The sequence below is a fragment of the Miscanthus floridulus genome, chromosome 15, assembly GCF_019320115.1.
Source record: "Miscanthus floridulus cultivar M001 chromosome 15, ASM1932011v1, whole genome shotgun sequence".
Lineage (NCBI taxonomy): Eukaryota > Viridiplantae > Streptophyta > Magnoliopsida > Poales > Poaceae > Miscanthus > Miscanthus floridulus.
Genome location: NC_089594.1, coordinates 14,090,409 through 14,109,715, shown reverse-complemented (window position 1 = coordinate 14,109,715; position 19,307 = coordinate 14,090,409). Strand labels below are relative to the sequence as shown.

General features: G+C 48.3%; 2 protein-coding genes and 1 long non-coding RNA gene across 4 annotated transcripts; 2 read left to right on the top strand and 1 right to left on the bottom strand.

Moving 5' to 3' along the window:
• The first annotated feature begins 1,059 nt into the window (after positions 1-1,059).
• On the top strand, positions 1,060-5,680 carry LOC136508561 (nucleobase-ascorbate transporter 3-like). The gene is made up of 8 exons (XM_066503265.1): positions 1,060-1,537; positions 1,775-1,866; positions 1,946-2,023; positions 2,143-2,381; positions 3,997-4,055; positions 4,635-4,819; positions 5,036-5,111; positions 5,381-5,680. Exons 1-4 carry the CDS (start codon positions 1,488-1,490, stop codon positions 2,166-2,168), a joined length of 246 nt encoding a protein of 81 aa, XP_066359362.1. The 5' UTR covers positions 1,060-1,487; the 3' UTR covers positions 2,169-2,381; positions 3,997-4,055; positions 4,635-4,819; positions 5,036-5,111; positions 5,381-5,680.
• Positions 5,681-9,649: 3,969 nt separating this feature from the next.
• LOC136508862 (uncharacterized) lies at positions 9,650-16,742 on the top strand. 2 transcript variants are annotated; one of them, XM_066503641.1, is made up of 5 exons: positions 9,650-10,643; positions 12,312-12,701; positions 12,838-14,103; positions 14,206-14,598; positions 14,754-16,742. In XM_066503641.1, the coding sequence occupies exons 1-5, from the start codon at positions 9,736-9,738 to the stop codon at positions 15,220-15,222; spliced, it is 3,426 nt and encodes a 1,141-aa protein (XP_066359738.1). In that variant the 5' UTR covers positions 9,650-9,735; the 3' UTR covers positions 15,223-16,742. The 2 variants fall into 2 exon arrangements, with proteins under 2 accessions (XP_066359738.1, XP_066359737.1); XM_066503640.1 differs by having other exon boundaries at positions 14,182-14,598.
• Positions 13,943-18,753, bottom strand: LOC136508863 (uncharacterized). Its single transcript, XR_010772132.1, has 4 exons — positions 18,231-18,753; positions 18,075-18,139; positions 16,941-17,531; positions 13,943-14,079 (listed from the first exon to the last, which is right to left on the bottom strand). It is a non-coding gene; the product is annotated as an uncharacterized lncRNA (long non-coding RNA).
• Between the last annotated feature and the right edge of the window lie 554 nt (positions 18,754-19,307).

The following is a 19,307-nucleotide window of genomic DNA, read 5'->3' as shown; positions in this document are numbered from 1 at the left end:
CTCTCCCATAGGTAGCCGCCATGGCGGAGAACGCCCGACGGCCGCCGAGGGCAGCCAGCCCGCGACCACCAAGGGCTGCGGAGGGTGCTGCTCCTGTACGGCGCTCAGCATCTGGCCGCCGTCCCCGCGGTGCGCCGCCTTGCGCAATGCTCGTGGCGCCCAACATCCTCTCCCAGATCCACGGCGCCGTCACGGAGGCTGATGTCGGGCGTGCCGCCACGGCCATCGAGGCCGAGGACTTCGCCATCTCCATTGAAGTCCATCGTCGCTGAGTCCCTAGCCTCGTCGAGGAGGGGATACCCGCAGGTTCCCTACCAGGTAGGCAATAGGCCTGCTCCTCCTCATGGATTGGATCCGAGCCCTCCTCTCTTCCTCCTCCTGGGGTCAGATCGCGTTGTTGTTGGAATGAGATGTTTTGGATGTTGCAACAGATTGATTTTCAGTTGTTGCAATGGTTCTTTTTTGTCTGTTGCAACAAGCGTTTTTCTGTTGTTGCAGTAGTAGTTCTTGAGATGTTGCGGGAGTTGCAACATCATTTTTTCGTTGTTTGGCAGTTCTTCGATGTTTGCAGTGGCAGTGTCCAGGGTTCCTGTGATCTCTAGAGGGTAAGATCTCGTCGTTGTTGCAGTGGGTTATTTTTAATGTTGCAGTGGGTTATTTTTAATGTTGCAGTAGTTGATTTTTTTTTCAGTTGTTGCAATGGTTTTTTTTGGGTTGTTGCACAAACGTTTTCGTGATGCTGCAATAGCAGTTCTAACTATATTGCAGTAGTCTTGTTTTCTTGTTTGCAGGAGCGGTTCTGTGGGGTGCGATTGGCGGTGGTGCTAGGGTCCGGCGAGGTTGCAGACGGGACGGATCCGCGTGCGTGGGTACTAGGGGCGGTCCCTTGCACGGGCAGTTGTTGATTTTTCTACCCCATCCTCGTAGGGGGCGGGCGGAGTCGAGTGGACGGGGGCGTCGATGGGAGTCACTTCCATCGGACGTCCCAGCGCTAGAAGCGCCCGAACTCGATCGCTCGCCCCCTGCCGGATGCCTGTGCAGCGGCTGCAGCTGATGAGAATGTGCCAGGTTTCTACTTTGGGTGGTGGCGGAGGCCGGAGGGAGGCGCCACGGGGCGGCGGCGGAGGGAGCGTGAGCAACAGACATCCAAATCCACGGTCCAGCACGTCACACGTGTGAAATTAACGGCCAGAAAAACGGTTGCTAGGTTCAACCGGTTGTCCATTAGCAATCTTCTATTTTTTTCTTCGCCTGTTGATAATATACTTGCTTATGGTTTTATACAAACACAAAACATGCTGTTTCAATCTCTAGATATATCTTTTGTGTGTATTTTATAGAAAACCACAAAATCGTACCTACCTCCACCGAGCAATAGTTCTCTGTTGTGTGCCAAACACCATAAGTATATAGATGTGATGTGACCATTTCCTGTGCTTACAAAATTTGGGGCCTTCTAATAAAATGTTCTCAAGCAGGGTATTGGAATGTTCTTGGAGGGGATCTTTGGTGCTCCAGCAGGTTCATTCGTATCAGTGTAAATTAAATCCTTAGCTTCCCCGTGTTTATGAGGGTTTTCATTCTAGATAAGATTCTAGTACCTTTAAATTTGCACCTTGGTTCCTGAAATTTGTGTAGAAGTTTTAGGTTGAACCTAGAACATTCTACCCCAGAAGAATCAACTAAGATAAGAATATTTTATTATAAGACATGCTTAACCATTACTACTTGTTTTGAGAAAAATCTTATTTTCTTTTCCTTATCTTCAATGCAGTGAATTCATTGGCCTCCATGAGCTGACGAAAGTTGGAAGTAGAAGAGTCATCCAGATATCAGCCGGGTTTATGATATTCTTCTCCATATTTGGTATTTTATTTTTTTCATTTGGTTGACAAGAGAGAATTTGCAACTCTTTTGCTCAAATTGTGAAGTCCTATTTTTGCAGGGAAATTTGGGGCCTTCTTTGCAGCAATTCCACTGCCAATCTTCGCAGCAATTTACTGCATCTTGTTTGGCATTGTAGGTGGGTCAAACTTCCTTCTCGTGTTTTTACATATTTGTATTGATGAAGTCTATAGAGGCAAAACTTAGTGCAGATTCATCATTCACAGACTAATTATCAGTGATTTTTGTTGATATCAGCTATTGTGGGAGTCTCATTCATGTAGTTTGCCAACAAGAACTCGATGAGGAGCATTACGCCAGGTTGTTGTGTTGTCAAATGGATTTTGCCATCAACACACATTCCTATCGTCTCTCGCTCTCTACTCTCTCGCCAATACAGAGATAGGCGAAGGGAGTTATGAGAGACACGTTTCCTTGTTGATGGCGTCGATTTTGAGGCGGTCAAGGATGATAAGGTGGCAATTCTCAGGATGCATGTGAGTTCGTTTTGCTTCCTCTCAACTCAAGAAAAAGCACACATGCAATTCTCTAATATGTGTGTCACACACAAACAAGCACACACACATACATGGGTGTGTTAATTGTTTCACCGTGCGTGCTGTTTGGATTCACCAACTAAATTTTAGTTGGTTAAAATTTCAAAGCTAAACTTTAGCCAGCTAAAAATTCTCTCAGCTAAACTTTAGCTAGAGTGTTTGAATCCTCTGGCTAATAGACTCCTGTAAACTTTAGTGTGTTGAAACAACTAAACTTTAGGTGGTCTTTTAGCTAGGCTGTTTAGATCGTGCCTTGAAGCCACCTCCTCTTCATCTTCTTCCTACTCGAGTTTCATCTTCTTCCTCCTAGTGGTCCGCGACAAACAGAATCCCAGGAGGACCATCAAGCCATGTGCCAGACATCCATCTATCCTGCCCCCTGGCCGCCATTTCTCTCTGCGCAGTCAAGACGTGCATACCAACTCACTCACCAACCAAGAGTGGAAGTGGAAACTGACGAGCTGACGAGATAGAGCGACAAAAAACTGACCCTTTCTGTCACCTTATAATCCCCCGCTCTGGCAACTCCCCCTCCGCACTCTCCCCCCAAATCCTTCTCTGCGCTCCCTACCCTAATCCCTCCCCTGCCGTCGGCGCCCAGATCACACCCGCGCCTGCACCCGCGCCGATCGCCTCCGTGAGTGAGGTCCCGCACCGTCGCATCCCGCAGCGCAAGCTCCTCGGTCCGTCGCCGTCGCCTGAAGCACCTCCTGTAAGCGGCTAGCCGCTTGACGCCCCCAGGAGGAAGAGGCTCTTCGCTCTCGTAGTGTGTTCCGTGCTCCGACGACCATGGTGAACATCATCGACGCGAACCCGGCGGTGCCCGTGGACTTGCCCGAGGCCGCACCGGCGCACCCAGACCCCTCGTCGATCCCGCACAACACCTGGCGGCGCCTCGAGAGCGCTGCGCTCGGCGTGGTGAATAGGATCCAGCCCACCGTCACCTCCGAGCACCACTCCGGCACAACTGACCCTTTCTCTCACATTAAAACCCCCCACTCCGGCGCTCCCCCTCCGCGCTCTCCCCAATCCTTCCTAGGATCCCTACCCTAATCCCTCCCCCACTGCCGGCGCCCAGATCACACCTTGTAGGGCTATGACTTAAAAGTGGGTATCCACCGTGATGGTTGTGTGAAGAAAATAAAAAGGATCCTACACAAGATTGATAGTAACGAAGAATAGTTTAAAAATGTAAATTTCTTTATTCTTTTGTTACATTTAATTTAATTTCCATATGTTCAACCACTCTGCTTTGTCTCCCCGTACGTTCTTTTCTCCCGATATGTGTGTGTGTGTGTGTGTATGTGCGTATTTTAGAAGTAGAGGAGTATCTTCTTCCTTCTCCTGCCTCCTATATTTTTTCTTAGCCGCTTGATAATAATCCTAGCTCAAACACAAAATCTATTGTTTCTCTCTAAATATATTATTTTTTGTGTGCACTTTATAGAAAACTACAAAGTCTTCCCTACATCCATCAAGCAATAGATGTGATGTGATGTGATAATTTCTTGTGCTTTCAAAATTTCGAGCCTTCTAATAAAATGTTCTCATGCAGGGTTTTGGAATGTTCTTGGAGGGGATCTTTGGTGCTCCAGCAGGTTCATCCGTATCCGTGTAAATAATCTTAGCGTTCTTTTCTATTTGTGAGGGTTTTTATTCTAGATAAGATTCTGGCACCTTAACAATTTCCTGCTTAGTTTCTAAAAATGCTTGTAAAAGTTTTATGGTTGAACCTAGAACGTTCTATCCCGTAAGACTTAACTAACATAAGAATTTGTATTAGAAGACATACTTAACCATTCAAGCGCTTCTTCTGAAAAAGTGTTCTTTTTTCATTTTTTTTCTTCAATGTAGTAAAAACATTAGCCTGCTTGGCTTACAAAAGTTGGAAGTAGGAGAGTGATCTAGATGTCAAGTAGGTTTATGATATTGTTCTCCATATTTGGTAATTTTTCATTTGGTTGCTAGGAGAGAATTTGCAACTCTTTTGCTCAAATTGTGAAGTCCTATTTTGCAAGGCAATGCCTTGTTTGCATCAATTCCACTGCCAATCTTCGCAGCAATTTACTGCATCTTGTTTGGCATTGTAGGTGACTTCCTTCTTGTGTTTTACATAGTTGTATAGATGAGGCAAAACTTAGTGCAGATTTGTCATTCATAGACTAACTATCTGTGAATTGTTGTTGATGTCAGCTGCTGTTTGCCAACAAGAACTCGATGAGGAACATATGCCAGGTTGTCGTGTTGCCATCAACACAATCCCTATCATCTCTATCTCTCTCTCTCGCGAATACAGAGATAGACAAAGATAGAGACATGTTTCCTAGTTGATTTTGAGGCAGTCAAGGATGAGTAAGGTGGCAGTTCTCAGGATGCATGTGAGTTCGTTTTGCTTCCTCTAAACTCAAGAAAAAGCACATATGCAATTCTCTAAGATGTGTGTGTGTGTCACACACGCAGACACACATACATGCGTGTGTTAATCATTTCACCGTGCATGTGTCCGTTAGCTACCTAAACTTTAGCTAGGTGGATCCAAAAAAGCCCAAAATGGCTTGCTATTTTCTTAACTTTTTGTTTCTGTTTGTTTCTAGAGCTATGACTTGAAAGTGGGTATCCACTGTGATGGATGTGTGAAGGAAATAAAGAGGATCCTACACAAGATTGATGGTAACGAAGAAAGTTTAAAAAATATAAAATGCTTTAATCTTTTGTTACATTTTCATATGTTCAGCCACTCTACTTTGTCTTACCGTCCGTTCTTTTCTCCCGATATGTGTGTGAGTGAATTTGTGTGTGCATGTGTGTATTATTCCTTCTCATGTTCCATGCTTAGATTTTTATCAAGCAACAAGCAGCTTGACAATCATTTCACTGTTCAATTCTTCAGAAACGGCTTTGCTAATTTCTTAACATTTCCTCTCTCTATTTGTTCCCAGACATGCGACTTGAAAGTGGGCATCCACTGTGAAGGCTGTCTCAAGAAAGTTAAGAGGACGCACTCCAAGAAAAGCATAATCATGGTTGCAGCTTGGGGTCTTGTTTACATTGCTTCAAAGTTCCAAGTTTTTTCACTCTCTCCATCACATCGAATGTAGTGATACATGCATGCAGCAGTAAATGTAGATAAAAAAATAACTAATTACACAGTTTGATTGTAAATTACGAGACGAATCTTTTGACCCTAGTTAGTCCATGATTGGACAATGGGAGCGTTCGGCTGGTAGCCTTTGGGCTGATTTTGGATGGTTTTGGATGATTGAATAGTATTCTGTGAGAGGGAATAAGCTGAAACAAGCTGAAATAAGCGGAAACGAGCCGGGACATGACCAGCCGAACGCCCTAAATAATTATCAAATACAAACGAAAGTGCTACCGTGTCAAATTTTTCTAACTCTTGCAATCTAAACAAGGTCTGGAACACGATTTTCAGCCACCAATTTCACGCACACGGCACACGACAACACGAGGTTTCGTGGCAGCAACCTCCGTTTCGAGGCAAGGACGGCAGTGCAGCTGACAGAGGTGGCCAGCCACTGAAGAATCCCGACGACTAGCCTTTTATCTGTAGGGCCATGTTTAGTTCCCTCAATTTTCAAACTTTGGCACTATGAAAAAGAAGATTTCCCGTCACATTAAACTTGCGGTACATGCATGGAGTATTAAATGTTGACGAAATCAAAAACTAATTGCACATTTTGGTTGTACTTTACGAGACGAACGTTTTGAGCCTAACTAGCCCAATGTTTTGACAATAATTCATAAATACAACGAAATTACTACCGTGTTCCCGTCACATCGAAACACTGTACAAACGACGAATCGGCCGGAACTAAACCCGGCCTAGGATGGAAAGCTGCGATGAACTCTGGATCACGGGTCTCCGTCGGCATCTACTTGGCTGCTTCGCGCGCATGCAGCACTAACATGCCCGGCCGTCCTCTCCGACAGGCAAGAATCGCCAGACGAGAATCGCATTCACAAACGAGGGTCTCCGTCGGCATCTACTTGGCTGCTTCGCGCGCATGCAGCACTAACATGCCCGGCCGTCCTCGATTCCTCTGCCATCGCTGCGTGTGGCGTGGCAAGCCAGAGCCATGAGTCCAATGGCCCAGCCGTGTAGGGTGCACAGCTCCGGAAGGAACGCAGCAATGCAACGGACATTGCCCACACAGTCGAGTCAGTCAAGTTGATCGCGCGTAGCAGAGACGCCCCACCGCCGAGTCACAAAGTCGGCCGGAGCAGAGAGCAGACAAGAGCAGCAATATAATGCATGGTACTAGTGCACATGGCTTGCTAGTCGGCTAGACTAGCCGCAACTCCCTCCCATTGAGTTTGTCACCTTGATTTTCGTACCGTCTTCTTTAATCATTCGTCTTATTCAAATTTTTTATATAAATAATATTTATTTTGTTATGACTTATTTTATCGCCAGTGATACTTTACTATTAATTAATTTATTTTATTATTTGTATAAAACTTTTGAATAAGACGGATGGTCAAAAATAAAGTCTTAAAGTCAAAAACGACAAATTTAATGGCACGAAGGGAGTAGTATGCAACCGCGGCAGTCAGTGCTGATAATCATCGTACCTGTCCTCCGCACCAGTAGTGGCGCGTCTTGTTATTTGAGAATAATAGCTAGGCCTTGTTTAGTTCAAAACTTTGGAGGCGCCAAAAATACTGTAGCACTTTCGTTTGTATTTGTCAATTATTGTCCAACCATTGACTAATTAGGCTCAAAAGATTCGTCTCGTAAATTAGACGTAAACTGTGTAATTAGTTATTTTTTTACCTATATTTAATACTCCATGCATGTGTCAAAGATTCGATGTGATGGGGATGTGATAGGGAATCTTGTGCACTTTTTGGATTTGGAGGGAACTAAACAAGGGCTTAGCGAGCCAGAGCCATGAGATCAATTAATCATGCTAGATCCCAAGGATAATATCAAAGAAAGGCTAGAGGTTTAGTTTTTGCAGAAAAGCAATTCTATATGCAGTGAAACACCTATGTGTGTCACCTTTTTTTTAGGAAATAGTTTTGGAAAAAAAAACCCTCAGCTCTATACAAATAAGTGGGGTTGTTGGCCCAGTGGGAGAATCAATTCATCATCCTAGTTCGCAAGTTTTTATTGCTGTGCTGGTAGCCTGGTAGGCCACCAACTCATGGCGTATCGTCGGTATTTTCCAAAACCCGGGCATACAACCCACGCAGCTCACACATCTTGGAGACTTGACTAAGGTACCTCCCGGCAGTAACACTTTGGTATCTGCTCTAAGGTACCCCATAACCCGTCAAAATAGATTTTCTTCCCACCCAATTTCATTAACACCTTCCCAACCCATTTTCACTTACACACGCATACTCCAAGAGTCGCTCACATGTTTTCCAAAGAGGTGTGATTCCATATTATTGATGCCGAACTGGGTCTCTACACCAGTAAGGAGCTAGATCGCTTGATGCAGGGCCAAGCCGACTCGGAGGTGGGCCAGCACCTTGGGTTTACCCGCACCTGGGCCTTGTGCCTCTAGTGATGAGCGCGATACGCGAAACACGTCACCGGAGGAGACTCGCCGGCCGGGAGCGCGATACGAAAGACACACAGACGAGGTCTCTTGGACCCTGAAACTCCACACGCCCGTGAGGGACCTCGCCGGGCGTGCAGTGACTATGGGCTGCTTTAGTTGGCCTGACCGCTCTAGAGCATCGTCGTCGTCGATCCACAGTACACTGCAGCACCGACGAAGAACAAGGAGAAGAGATAGGTAGGGAAAAAAAAGAACAAAGAGAGGTAGTAGATGTGTTTTTTGACGATCGGGAGTTAGATTCCCTCAATTGGCCATGATCTTCTCGTCTATATAGAGGGAGTATTCTTATCTCAGTAATCTCCAAGTTTCCCTCACAAAAATAGATTAAAACAAATTTCTGTTGTGTGCCCGCGCCGATCGCCTCCGTGAGTGACGGTCCCGCCCCGCCCCGTCCTGCAGCGCAAGCTCCTCGGTCCGTCGCTGTCGCCTGAAGCCCTTGTACCACAGGCCACAGCGCATCACGCCCCGCCGTGTCGCGCTGCTCCGCCAGGTCCCGTGCGGTCGCTTGGCCAGGGTTCCACTGAGCCTGCAACTTCTCTGCCTGTGGAGTAGTGCATGCAGCTTGCTGCTTGTAGGTGAAGGGACAGGCTGCCCCCGATCTAATCAGTAGCCCCTATGTATTCATTCCTTTAATTACATGTTTATTATACCATATTTTACTACTTATAATTATGTGTAAATTTTATGTTCAATTGGTGTAAATTGAAATGGTCAGAATTACTCGAACTGTTATCTAATCTTTTCTTCGATTTGTTTTTTCTGTTTTCCCCTTTCAAATATTTCAATTTGCCTTACATAGAAATAATCTGGTTATTTTTTTTGTTTAAAATTGTTATTTGGATTTTTTTTCCATTGCATCCGTATCCAATGGTTAGAGAATCGAGTGCTGGATGCATTAGGAACACTCGATTTTTGTTCTGCACTCAATGGAGTGTTTTGGCGGCCGTGTGCACCTGCGACTCCCCAAGTGTTTTCAAGTCCTTTGTTACTAAGGTGATAGATGGATCTGGCAAATTTGTTTGTATTTTTGTATTTTTTTTCCTATGAACATCTTCCTATTTGCCTTTCATAGAAAATGATCTGAATAATTTGTTTCTATTTTTTTCCATTGAATATCTTCCTATTTGCCTTTCATATAAAATGATTTGATTAATTTGTTTGTGCTTTTGTATTTTTTGCCTACTCCCCCGAACGAGGAGTAGGCAGCCTACAAATTTCTCTAGAAAGAGCAGTTATGTGTTCAATTTGTGTAAATTGACTATTTGTAAATGAAAATGATCCAAATTACTCGAACAATTATCTGATCATTTTTTTTCTTTTTTTTTTATTTTCTGTATGTTTTATTTGGTTTCTCTTTGAAAATTTTCAATTTGATTTTTATAGAAATAATCTGGTAATTTTTTGTTTGTTTAATATTTTTGTACTATCTGTATCTTTTTGTGGTTCATTTTTATAGATCCGACGGTTCCAGCGTTATGATAATCGAGTGACGCAGGGGTCAAAATCACTCGATTTTTGTCCGTTTATCAAGTGTTGCAGACCCATCCAACACTCGAGTGTCCCACACCCTTAAATCACCCCTCATTCATTCCTCCCCCACCGCGAGCTTGCCGAGCTCATCTCCACTCCTTCCCTAGACCCAGCAGGCCCGAAGAAGACGCGAGGCGCACGAGCAAGCCCGTGCGACAAGAGAGCTAGGCAAGATGATGGCATTCATGAAGCAGTGGGCGACCCAGGCCATCTCAACGGGATTGCTCTGGGGGCCGGTGGTGGCATACTATTTTCCGCGGGGTCGGTCCAGTATGTACTTCAACAAGCACCTCCGGCGATATGCGAGGCGGCTGGTCCCGTTTCTGGACCCGTTCGTCACAATCGACTTCCACTCCAGCAACAACGCCTACAAGGAAGTGGAGGCGTACCTCACCAAGGTGTGCACTCGGGACGCGCACGCATTCTGCGCCGAGGGCACCGTCGAGGGCTGCAGCGGCTTCTTGCTCCGCCTCGGCGAGGGGCAGGAGGTGACCGACGACTTCCAAAGCGTCACCGACGACTCCCAACGCGTCACCGTGTGGTGGTGGTCGACGACGACGAAAACCACCACCGGCTGGGGGGACACTCCTTGCTTCCGCCTGATGTTCCCCCAGCAGCACCGGGAGTTGATCCTGGACGAGTACCTGCCGCACGTCCGCCAAACTGGCCGTGAGAATCTGTTCGTCACTATCGACATCGTCGAGCAGGACAAGAACTCCACACACACTCGTGACCTTAAATTCAGCGAGGCCTTCGAGGAGGTGAAGGCGTACCTGAATTCAGCATGCTCGCGGGACGCGCACAACCTCTACGCCGATGGCACCGTCAGGGGCGACAGCTTCTTGTTCAGCCTCCGCAAGGGGGAGGAGGTGTCCCACATCTTCGAGGGCGTCAAATTGCGGTGGTCGTCGCCGAAAAGCACCGACGACTATGGGAGCACTACCTGCTTCCGCCTCGTGTTCCCCCAGCAGGAGCGGACGTTGATCCTGGACGAGTACCTACCGCACGTCCGCCGACAAGGCCGCGACATCATTAGCGGCAAGCGAGGCAAGAAGCTCTACAGCAACAGAAGATCCAGCGAGTAAGTTCGTTATTACACTCAATGTTCGTCTATCTCGTATCGGTTTTAAAGGTCGTTCTGGCGCAAGTGACGAGTTGTGGAAAGGAACTCGTCGTGTGTAGGTAGGACTGTTTTGGACGACGATGCCCCTGCATGCGTGCTCCGTCTCCCGCGCCGAGTAAATACCCTGCAGCCGCTCCCATGCAAAATAAACCAGCTGAACGGCAAGAATCGCGTCCACCAATATCTAAATAGTATTTAGAGCACCGGCGGATAGAGCACTGGCTCCGGCGAATCCTCCTGTAACCGTAAGAGGCAATTCCCTCAACCATAAACCGGTTCCCTCAATTATTTACTGTCCCGTGGCTGGGTTACGCTAGCAGTCATCGCCAGAGTCGGACGGAGCTCCGCCGGCGAGCCTAAGGTTATATATATATATATAACACACACACATGACACATATACAACCGGGTTTTGCTACACACGTTGCGAAATATAATATAGGGGTTGTAGCTGCGCACCCACCAGCTACCGCATGAAAATTTATTCCTAGGTTTTATCGAGTAGTAATAATCACGTAATTTTTTTTGAAATCAAGTAATAATTTATTACTAGTTTTTATCAAGCAATAAACTTACTCAATAAAAATAGGAATAAATACTACTTAATTTCGCAGGGTAGTAATTTTCTTTTATTTCCTGAAATCAAGTAGTAATTTTTTTGAGTCGTGAGGGAGCTCAGGGTGGATGGAGGGCGCCGCCCCTAGGGATCCCTTGCTGCTTGCTCGAGCTCTGACCGAGGGGGATAGGGGAGGAATCCGCACGATGGACCACGCCGATGACGGATGTGGAGAGGATGGGCCGCCGCCACGCGATGCAGTGGTGGAGGAGCTGCGCGCCGCAGGGGTGGTGGAGCGTGCCGCCGTCTCCATGGACGCCTAAGAGTGGGAGGAGACGAGATGCGCCGTCGTGGTGGGGGGAGGAAACCTGCTCCATGGACCGCCGCCGCCGGATGTGGAGGGGATGGGCCGCCGCCGCCACCTCCATATCCCACGCGCTCGTGCTCCATGGATCCGGAGTGGGGTGTGGAGGAGGCTCGCCGGGGGTGGGAGGCGTGCCGAGGGAGGAGCCGCGCCGTAGATGGGAGAGAGGCCGCCAAGGGTAGGGATGCGCGCCGCCTCGAGCCGCCTCCATGGGCGCGGGGTCGGAGGTGAGGGAGGGAGCGGTGTCGGAGGTAGGTGCCGTGGTGGGGGAGGCACGCCGCCGGGGTAGGTCCCGAGTGCCGCCGTGGGTAGGGGTCGCGCGCCGCCATGGCTGGTAGGGAGCGCGTCGGGTAGGGGAGCGCGCGTGGGGAGATGCGCCGCTTGGACTCGGGAAGCTTGGTGCGGAGTCGGTCACGGGAGGCCGCGGGTGGGAGAGGGGGCGTGGCGTGTGGGAGGCGCCAGTTTAGTGACTGAGGGGCGGGCCCTGCGGGTGGGTGCGCAGCTACACCCACTATCGACGGGTGGGTGCGCAGGAAAACCCCTACGCAGAAAATCCACACCCATATATAATATACAAAGTGAATTTAATTACACGGGTGTTTTCTATTTCCCTTGGGAGGTTAGCTGTATATATAAACTAATAACGTTTTCGATGCTGCTTCCTATTAATCCATGCTATCAAATATGCTTTCGCTTTGTGACACAAGTTCGTGGAGCCACATTGACTTTGAGCATCCAACCACCTTTGACACCCTCGCGATGCACCCAAACAAGAAGCACAAGATCATGGAGGATCTGGACAACTTCCGCCGAAACAAGGACTACTACCGCAGCATCGGAAAGCCATGGAAGCGCGGCTACCTCCTCTTTGGCCCACCAGGCACAGGCAAATCCACAATGATTGCCGCCATGGCCAACTACCTCAACTATGACATCTACGACATGGAGCTTACATCAGTGTCGAAGAACAGCGACCTCCACAGTCTCCTCGTCGTGATACCAGGCAAGTCAATCATCGTCTTCGAGGATATAGATTGCTGCTTCGATGATGTCACCAGCCAGCGAAGCAACCAAGAGGGGCGGAGCACATTGTCGAGGTCAGCTTACTCGAACATTACTGGTGTCATTAGCTACACTTACATATAGTGTTGTCATCTGCTATCTATAATTGAAATGTTACAAGTATTAACACCAAGTCGTTGGCGTCACCTGACCACAATGGTTGTATACCAGGTACTGCGACGACGACGACGACGACGACGACGACAAAGACAAATCTAAATCTAAATCTAAATCTAAATCTAAAGTGACGCTGTCCGGCCTGCTCAACTTCATTGATGGTATCTGGTCTGCTCAAACTGGTGAGCGGATCATCGTGTTCACGACCAACTTTCCGGAGAAGCTCGACCAGGCTCTGATCCGGAGTGGGCGGATGGACATGCACATCGAGATGTCCTACTGCTGCTTCGAGGCGTTCCAGACGCTAGCCATGAACTACCTTGGCGTTGGAGAACACCCTCTGTTCCACAGGGTCGAGGAGCTATTGCAGGTGGTGGAGATCACTCCAGCCGACGTTGCCGAGTGCTTCCTTCGGTCCCGGACTGACTTCGCAGGCTCCGACCGTGGTGTGGAGATGGAGACATGCATCGGGCGCCTGATCGACGAACTCGAGAAGAAGGCTGCAGAGCCAAAGAAGCGGCGGCGGCTGGTCCAGTTTCTGGACCCGTTCGTCACAATCGACATCGTCAGCAACAAGTCTTCCACACTTGGCGAGGAATCTCGCCAGTCCAGCAACAACGCCTACAAGGAAGTGGAGGCGTACCTCACCAAGGTGTGCACTCGGGACGCGCACGCATTCTGCGCCGAGGGCACCGTCGAGGGCTGCAGCGGCTTCTTGCTCCACCTCCGCGAGGGGCAGGAGGTGACCGACGACTTCCGAGGCATCACCGTGTGGTGGTTGCCGACGACGACGAAAACCACCACCGGCCAGGGGGACACTCCTATTCCCTGCTTCCGCCTAATGTTCCCCCAGCAGCACCGGGCGTTGATCCTGGACGAGTACCTGCCGCACGTCCGCCAAACTGGCCGTGAGAATCTGTTCGTCACTATCGACATCGTCGAGCAGGACAAGCACTCCATACACACTAGTGACCTCAAATTCAGCGAGGCCTTCGAGGAGGTGAAGGCGTACCTGAATTCAGCATGCTCGCGGGACGCGCACGACCTCTACGCCGATGGCACCGTCAGGGGACACAGCTTCTTGTTCAGCATCCGCAAGGGGGAGGAGGTGGCCGACAGCTTCAGCGGCGTCACCTTGCGGTGGTCGTCGCCGAAAAGCACCATCGACTATATGAGCACTACCTGCTTCCGCCTCGTGTTCCCCCAGCAGCACCGGGCGTTGATCCTGGACGAGTACCTACCGCACGTCCGCCGACAAGGCCGCGACATCATTAGCGGCAAGCGAGGCAAGAAGCTCTACAGCAACAGAAGATCCAGCGGGTAAGCTCCTTCGTTATTATTACACTAATGTAATATGCTTTCGATGCTGCATGCTTCCTATTAATCCATGGTAACCAGTATGCTTTCGCTTTGTGACACAAGTTCGTGGAGCCACATTGACTTTGAGCATCCAACCACCTTTGACACCCTCGCGATGCACCCAAACAAGAAGCGCAAGATCATGGAAGACCTGGACAACTTCCGTGGAAACAAGGACTACTACCGCCGCATCGGAAAGCCATGGAAGCGCGGCTACCTCCTCTATGGCCCACCAGGCACAGGCAAATCCACAATGATCGCCGCCATGGCCAACTACCTCAACTATGACATCTACGACATGGAGCTTACATCCGTGTCGAACAACAGCGACCTCCGCAGTCTCCTCGTCAAGATACCAGGCAAGTCAATCATCGTCTTTGAGGATATAGACTGCTGCTTCGATGATGTCACCGGCCAGCGAAGCAACCATGAGGGGCGGAGCGCATCGTCATGGAGGTCAGCTTACTCGAACATTACTGGTGTCATTATTAGCTACTTACATAGTGTTGTCATCTGCTATCTATCAATAATTGAAATGTTACAAGTATTAATTAACACCAATTCGTTGGCGTCACCTGAACTGACCCCAATAGTGGTTGTATATATACCAGGTACTGCAACGACAAAGACAAATCTAAAGTGACGCTGTCCGGCCTGCTCAACTTCATTGATGGTGTCTGGTCTGCTCAAACTGGTGAGCGGATCATCGTGTTGACGACCAACTTTCCAGACAAGCTCGACCAGGCACTGATCCGGAGTGGGCGGATGGACATGCGCATCGAGATGTCCTACTGCTGCTTCGAGGCGTTCCGGACGCTAGCCAAGAACTACCTTGGCGTTGAAGCACACCCTCTGTTCCAAAGGGTCGAGGAGCTATTGCAGGTGGTGGAGATCACTCCAGCCGACATTGCCGAGTGCTTCCTTCAGTCCCAGTCCCAGACTGACATCGCAGGCTCCGACGACCGTGGTGTGGAGACATGCATCGGGCACCTGATCGACGAACTCGAGAAGAAGGCTGCACTCAACGAACTCGAGAAGAAGGCTGCACAGCCACAGCCAAAGAAGCGCCAGCGGCAGTGATACTAATTGGCAGGGTAGCTGTGTGGCTAATGGAGGAACGTCGTTAGGCACCGGGGCCTGTGACGGAGGCAGAGGAGGCCGTGCTGTTCACTGAAGAAAGGTGTTTGGCGTTCCATGAGAAACTCTATCGAATAAGTGTAGTAGCCGTGTAATTTATCATTTATTTTGATGTAGCTTGCTTTATCATTGAATAGATTTAAGTGTAACTTTTATTTTTTTCAAGATGTACTAATCTTTTAACTAGTATATTGCCCGTGCTAATGCTACGATGATAAACCATGTTGACATCTTAAAAGAAAGCAGCACCATGTAAATAATAATTTAGTCTTAGTTTAGTTCCTAAAATATTTCCAAAAACAGCGCAAAAAATTCAATGTTGATACAATTAACATCCGATGCATCAGGTATTTATCCACGTAATGGATGAGTAATCTGCCACTTTCCATATCTTGAATCATACAGGTGGATATTTAACCTTGGCCATGCCCATCTGCGGGAGCTTGGCCTCAAAGCCAATGGACAAGATGATATGCAAAAATTTTAGAGTTGATAACATTGTACCTTTGGGTGTTATAGCCCTCCAGCAGCTCTGTTTCTTATTAGATTGCTTATTGGTTATCTGGTCTCTAGGTTTCAATGTGATAGTAGATTCAGACAAGCTAAGATATGAAGGAACAAAATCAGGTGTGCCAGCAGCCTTTGTTTCGTTTGATAGATGCTGTGGCATTCTTCTTCCTTACAATTAAGAGGTTGATAGATGCAGGCCATTCATTAAATCATTCATCCAAAGGTTTCTTCCTGGAATTGCTTTGAAGATCTTCCTTATAGTGCTTCTAACTATACTGATGTTTAGGTCTAAATTTGAAGGACTGATATCACAGTCATATTTGGAGAGGCGATATGACTGTAAGTATTACATATTCTTGTTCTTCAATATATTTCTAGGGAGCGTAATTGCAGGACTTGCTCTGAATCATGACATTTTATACAGTATAGGGATAATGTTATTGCTCGGTAGATCAAGTGGCACAGGACATACTCATTTGCACGGCATTACATGTTTCTGATAATCTATTCCTTGAATTCTCTTAATGAAATTTAGAAATGGCGGCCATGATTTCTGGAATGTCTAAATTGCTTATTTCTGCAGCATACCAAGGATCATTGGTGACTCCATACCGATGAAGCCAACTTTTCTCATAATATATGTAATCGTTGATGGTTGGATTGGAATAGCTGGTGAAACATTGACACCGAAGCCGTTACTATTCTTCCACCTGAAGAACTTTTTCCTGGTCAAAACTGGAAAGGACAGAGAAGAGGCAATGGATCCAGCAGTATCGCTTTGACTCAAGCGAACCTAGAATACAACTATACTTCTTGCTTGGCCTTATATGCTGCAGTGACACCATCCTTGCTTCCTTTCATGTTGGTGTTCTTTGGGTTCGCATATGTTGTCTTCCGCCACCAGGTACCGAACCCCTCTTGAGAGTTTACTGATCGTCAAAGTCAAAGTCAAACCCACTGGGGGTATTCAGATGATTCGGAATTAGTTGTCTGATTTGAGTCTTGTTTGCTTGTGTTATTAGATAATGTCTACAATCAGCAATATGAGAGGATGCCCAAATGGGTGGGGCAACCATGGTTTCCTTCAGTACAGCAGTACACAAAAATTAGAGTATATTTTCAGTCGGGTGAGAAGAGAGGTCATGACTCACCTTCGTAGCCTGGAAGAGAGGAATTGCAACCAGGTGAGGGCAGCAGCCCAAAATCTCCACCAGCAGGCCAGCACGCCCCAGCAGCCAGCAGACTCACATGCCCAAAAAATCGCCACAGCACGTAACAACAGGCAACAGAGTTTAAATTTAGTAATCCATCCAATAAATAAAGGAGGAATATTCTTATGTTCATTTGTTCAAAATTAACAAAAACCAAGCTCTAATACGAAGCATAACTGACTGCAGCTATATCTGAACTTTGTTGATCATATTTTACTAATCAGAGAGTGAGAGTGAAATGTTGACGGACATGCACAAGTGCCTAGCAAGAATGAAAACCAGTATACTACTATAATTGTATCTTTTGTGCTACTCTTATCTACATGGAAAAAATTTCTCATATTAATATCAAAAGAAAGATAAACAGTGCTAGGGGGACCATCTCACCTAGGAGATATTTAGCTATCCATGAAATTCAGTTCAGCATGTCAGCATGTTGTGGTGCGCCGCCATGGCTGAAGGCAGCTGCTAGCTCCCAGCTCCAGCTGGGCTACTATCAGGGCCGTACTTGTCAAACAAACCCTCACATATCTGCAACATTCAAGAGAAGCCTATCAGGGCTATAATGCCACAGGGAGAAAAACAAGGCATAAATCGGAAGGTATAATTCAGAGAATCAAAACCAAGTCATTTTCTTGAATTAATAACCAAACAGGATGTTGACATGTTATTTAGAAACCATGGAGATGAATTATCTCAATAAAGATGCCTTCAGTCATTCCCTAGCTAGCAGTCATGTCTCATCAGACAAGAATATTTTTATGCAAAATTTTATCTGGAGAGTGGACATACATATCAGAGAAAAATCTTACTGAAATATCTAGATACTTCTTTTCACACATCCATATAAGAGTCAGCTCATTCAGATATATATAAAATATATTTTGTACATGCACTGGCTAGTGAACATATTACATAATATGACAAAAGGAAAGTACTTGCCACTTTGCCAGAGGTGTAGCAAGCAGCGACAGGGCAAATAAACTAATAAAGGATTCAAAATCCTGATTATGCTTGTGACCAAAATAACTGAGTTCAGGTCAGGGCGAAAATTGCCAAGCACATTTCACATACCACAGCACAGGCTCCTCCACGAACTGACATCAGCGAGTCCCTCAGGCTCGTTACCTCCTTGTAATCTTGCACAACCAATCCCATGTTGCAGGTCAACAAAGAGTTCAAATTTTGGGCGAACGTTGATATTGCAAAATTTCATCTCAGCCTTGGTACCTCAAATTGGGCGGACACGGCGAGCTGCTGCTTTAGCATGGCGTACTTCGGGCTCCTCATCAGCAGCGACGCGACCGCCTTTTCCTTCTTCTCCATCTGCACCTCCACCTCCGTGGATGCCAGCGCCGGCGCCGGCACCACCCACGTGCCCTTCCCCGCCGTCCCCAGCAGGGCGTAACCGCCGCCGCCCCGCGCAACCCTAGCCCCTCGGCCGGGCGGCTGCGGCGGCGAGAGTAGCCGCCGAGGTCTCGGCCGGGCGTCGTAGGTGGCCTGCACGCGCCGAGGACTGCGGCCGGGCGGCGCGCGGCGACCGGCAGGCGGGGCAGGAGGGTGAGAAGGGGAGGGGCGAAGATCCGGGCCGCCGCGCGAGGGGAGAAGTGGGGCGGGGCGGCGGCTTGGAGGCGCTGGCATCGGAGAGACGAGAGAGGTCGTGTGTGAAGGAGAAATTTCAATACTTAGCGCTCAATTCGCGCGCCTCGCAAGATTTAGCACTCAATTCATCCGCCTTTCAAAAAAAATAGGACTGAGTATGCGAATTCCTTCAAGATTTAGGATTTTGGCCAGTTTATCTTGTTTTCACTTTTCTTTTAATCTTTCCACCTCTCCCGGTCACCTAAAAAGACTAGACTGTCCCTGGCTCCTTGGGACATATCTCTATGTTCCGACGCGAGAAAAGGAAGAGAAGAGAGCGACGCCGCCCACCCGTGCTCCGCCGCCCTCCCCCTCCCCTCCGCCAGAGGCAGCTTTGGAGTCGGCGCGAGCATGACAGTGCTGGACACGCTGGCCAACATAGGGCTGCTCTTCTTCCTGTTCCTCGTGGGCCTCGAGCTCGACATCTCCGCCATCCGAGCGGCTTCTTGGGCCCCAGCCGAAGCCTAGCCTGCTGCGCCCTACTGCTGCTGACGGGGCGAAGGAGCCAAGGGCGGAGGGGCAGAGGGCTGAGGAGCAGAGGGCGGAGGGCCTCGGCGCCGGTGGCAGAGGCCGCGCGGAGGGCGGAGCAGGGCCGGCGGACGGTCGGGCGGCGGTCGCGCTCCGTCCTATGTCGCGGTGGAGTCGTGGTGTCGGTGTCGGGCTTCT

Bases quoted from the DNA above. Each gene is read 5' to 3' on its own strand.
- LOC136508862 (XM_066503640.1), top strand. From the start codon at position 9,736: ATGATGGCATTCATGAAGCAGTGGGCGACCCAGGCCATCTCAACGGGA. The intron at 10,644-12,311 runs GTAAGTTCGTTA...TTGTGACACAAG, and splicing joins AGCAACAGAAGATCCAGCGA to TTCGTGGAGCCACATTGACT. The intron at 12,702-12,837 runs GTCAGCTTACTC...GTTGTATACCAG, and splicing joins GGGCGGAGCACATTGTCGAG to GTACTGCGACGACGACGACG.
- LOC136508561 (XM_066503265.1), top strand. From the start codon at position 1,488: ATGTTCTTGGAGGGGATCTTTGGTGCTCCAGCAGGTTCATTCGTATCA. The intron at 1,538-1,774 runs GTAAATTAAATC...TCTTCAATGCAG, and splicing joins GCAGGTTCATTCGTATCAGT to TGAATTCATTGGCCTCCATG. The intron at 2,024-2,142 runs GTGGGTCAAACT...TGTTGATATCAG, and splicing joins CATCTTGTTTGGCATTGTAG to CTATTGTGGGAGTCTCATTC.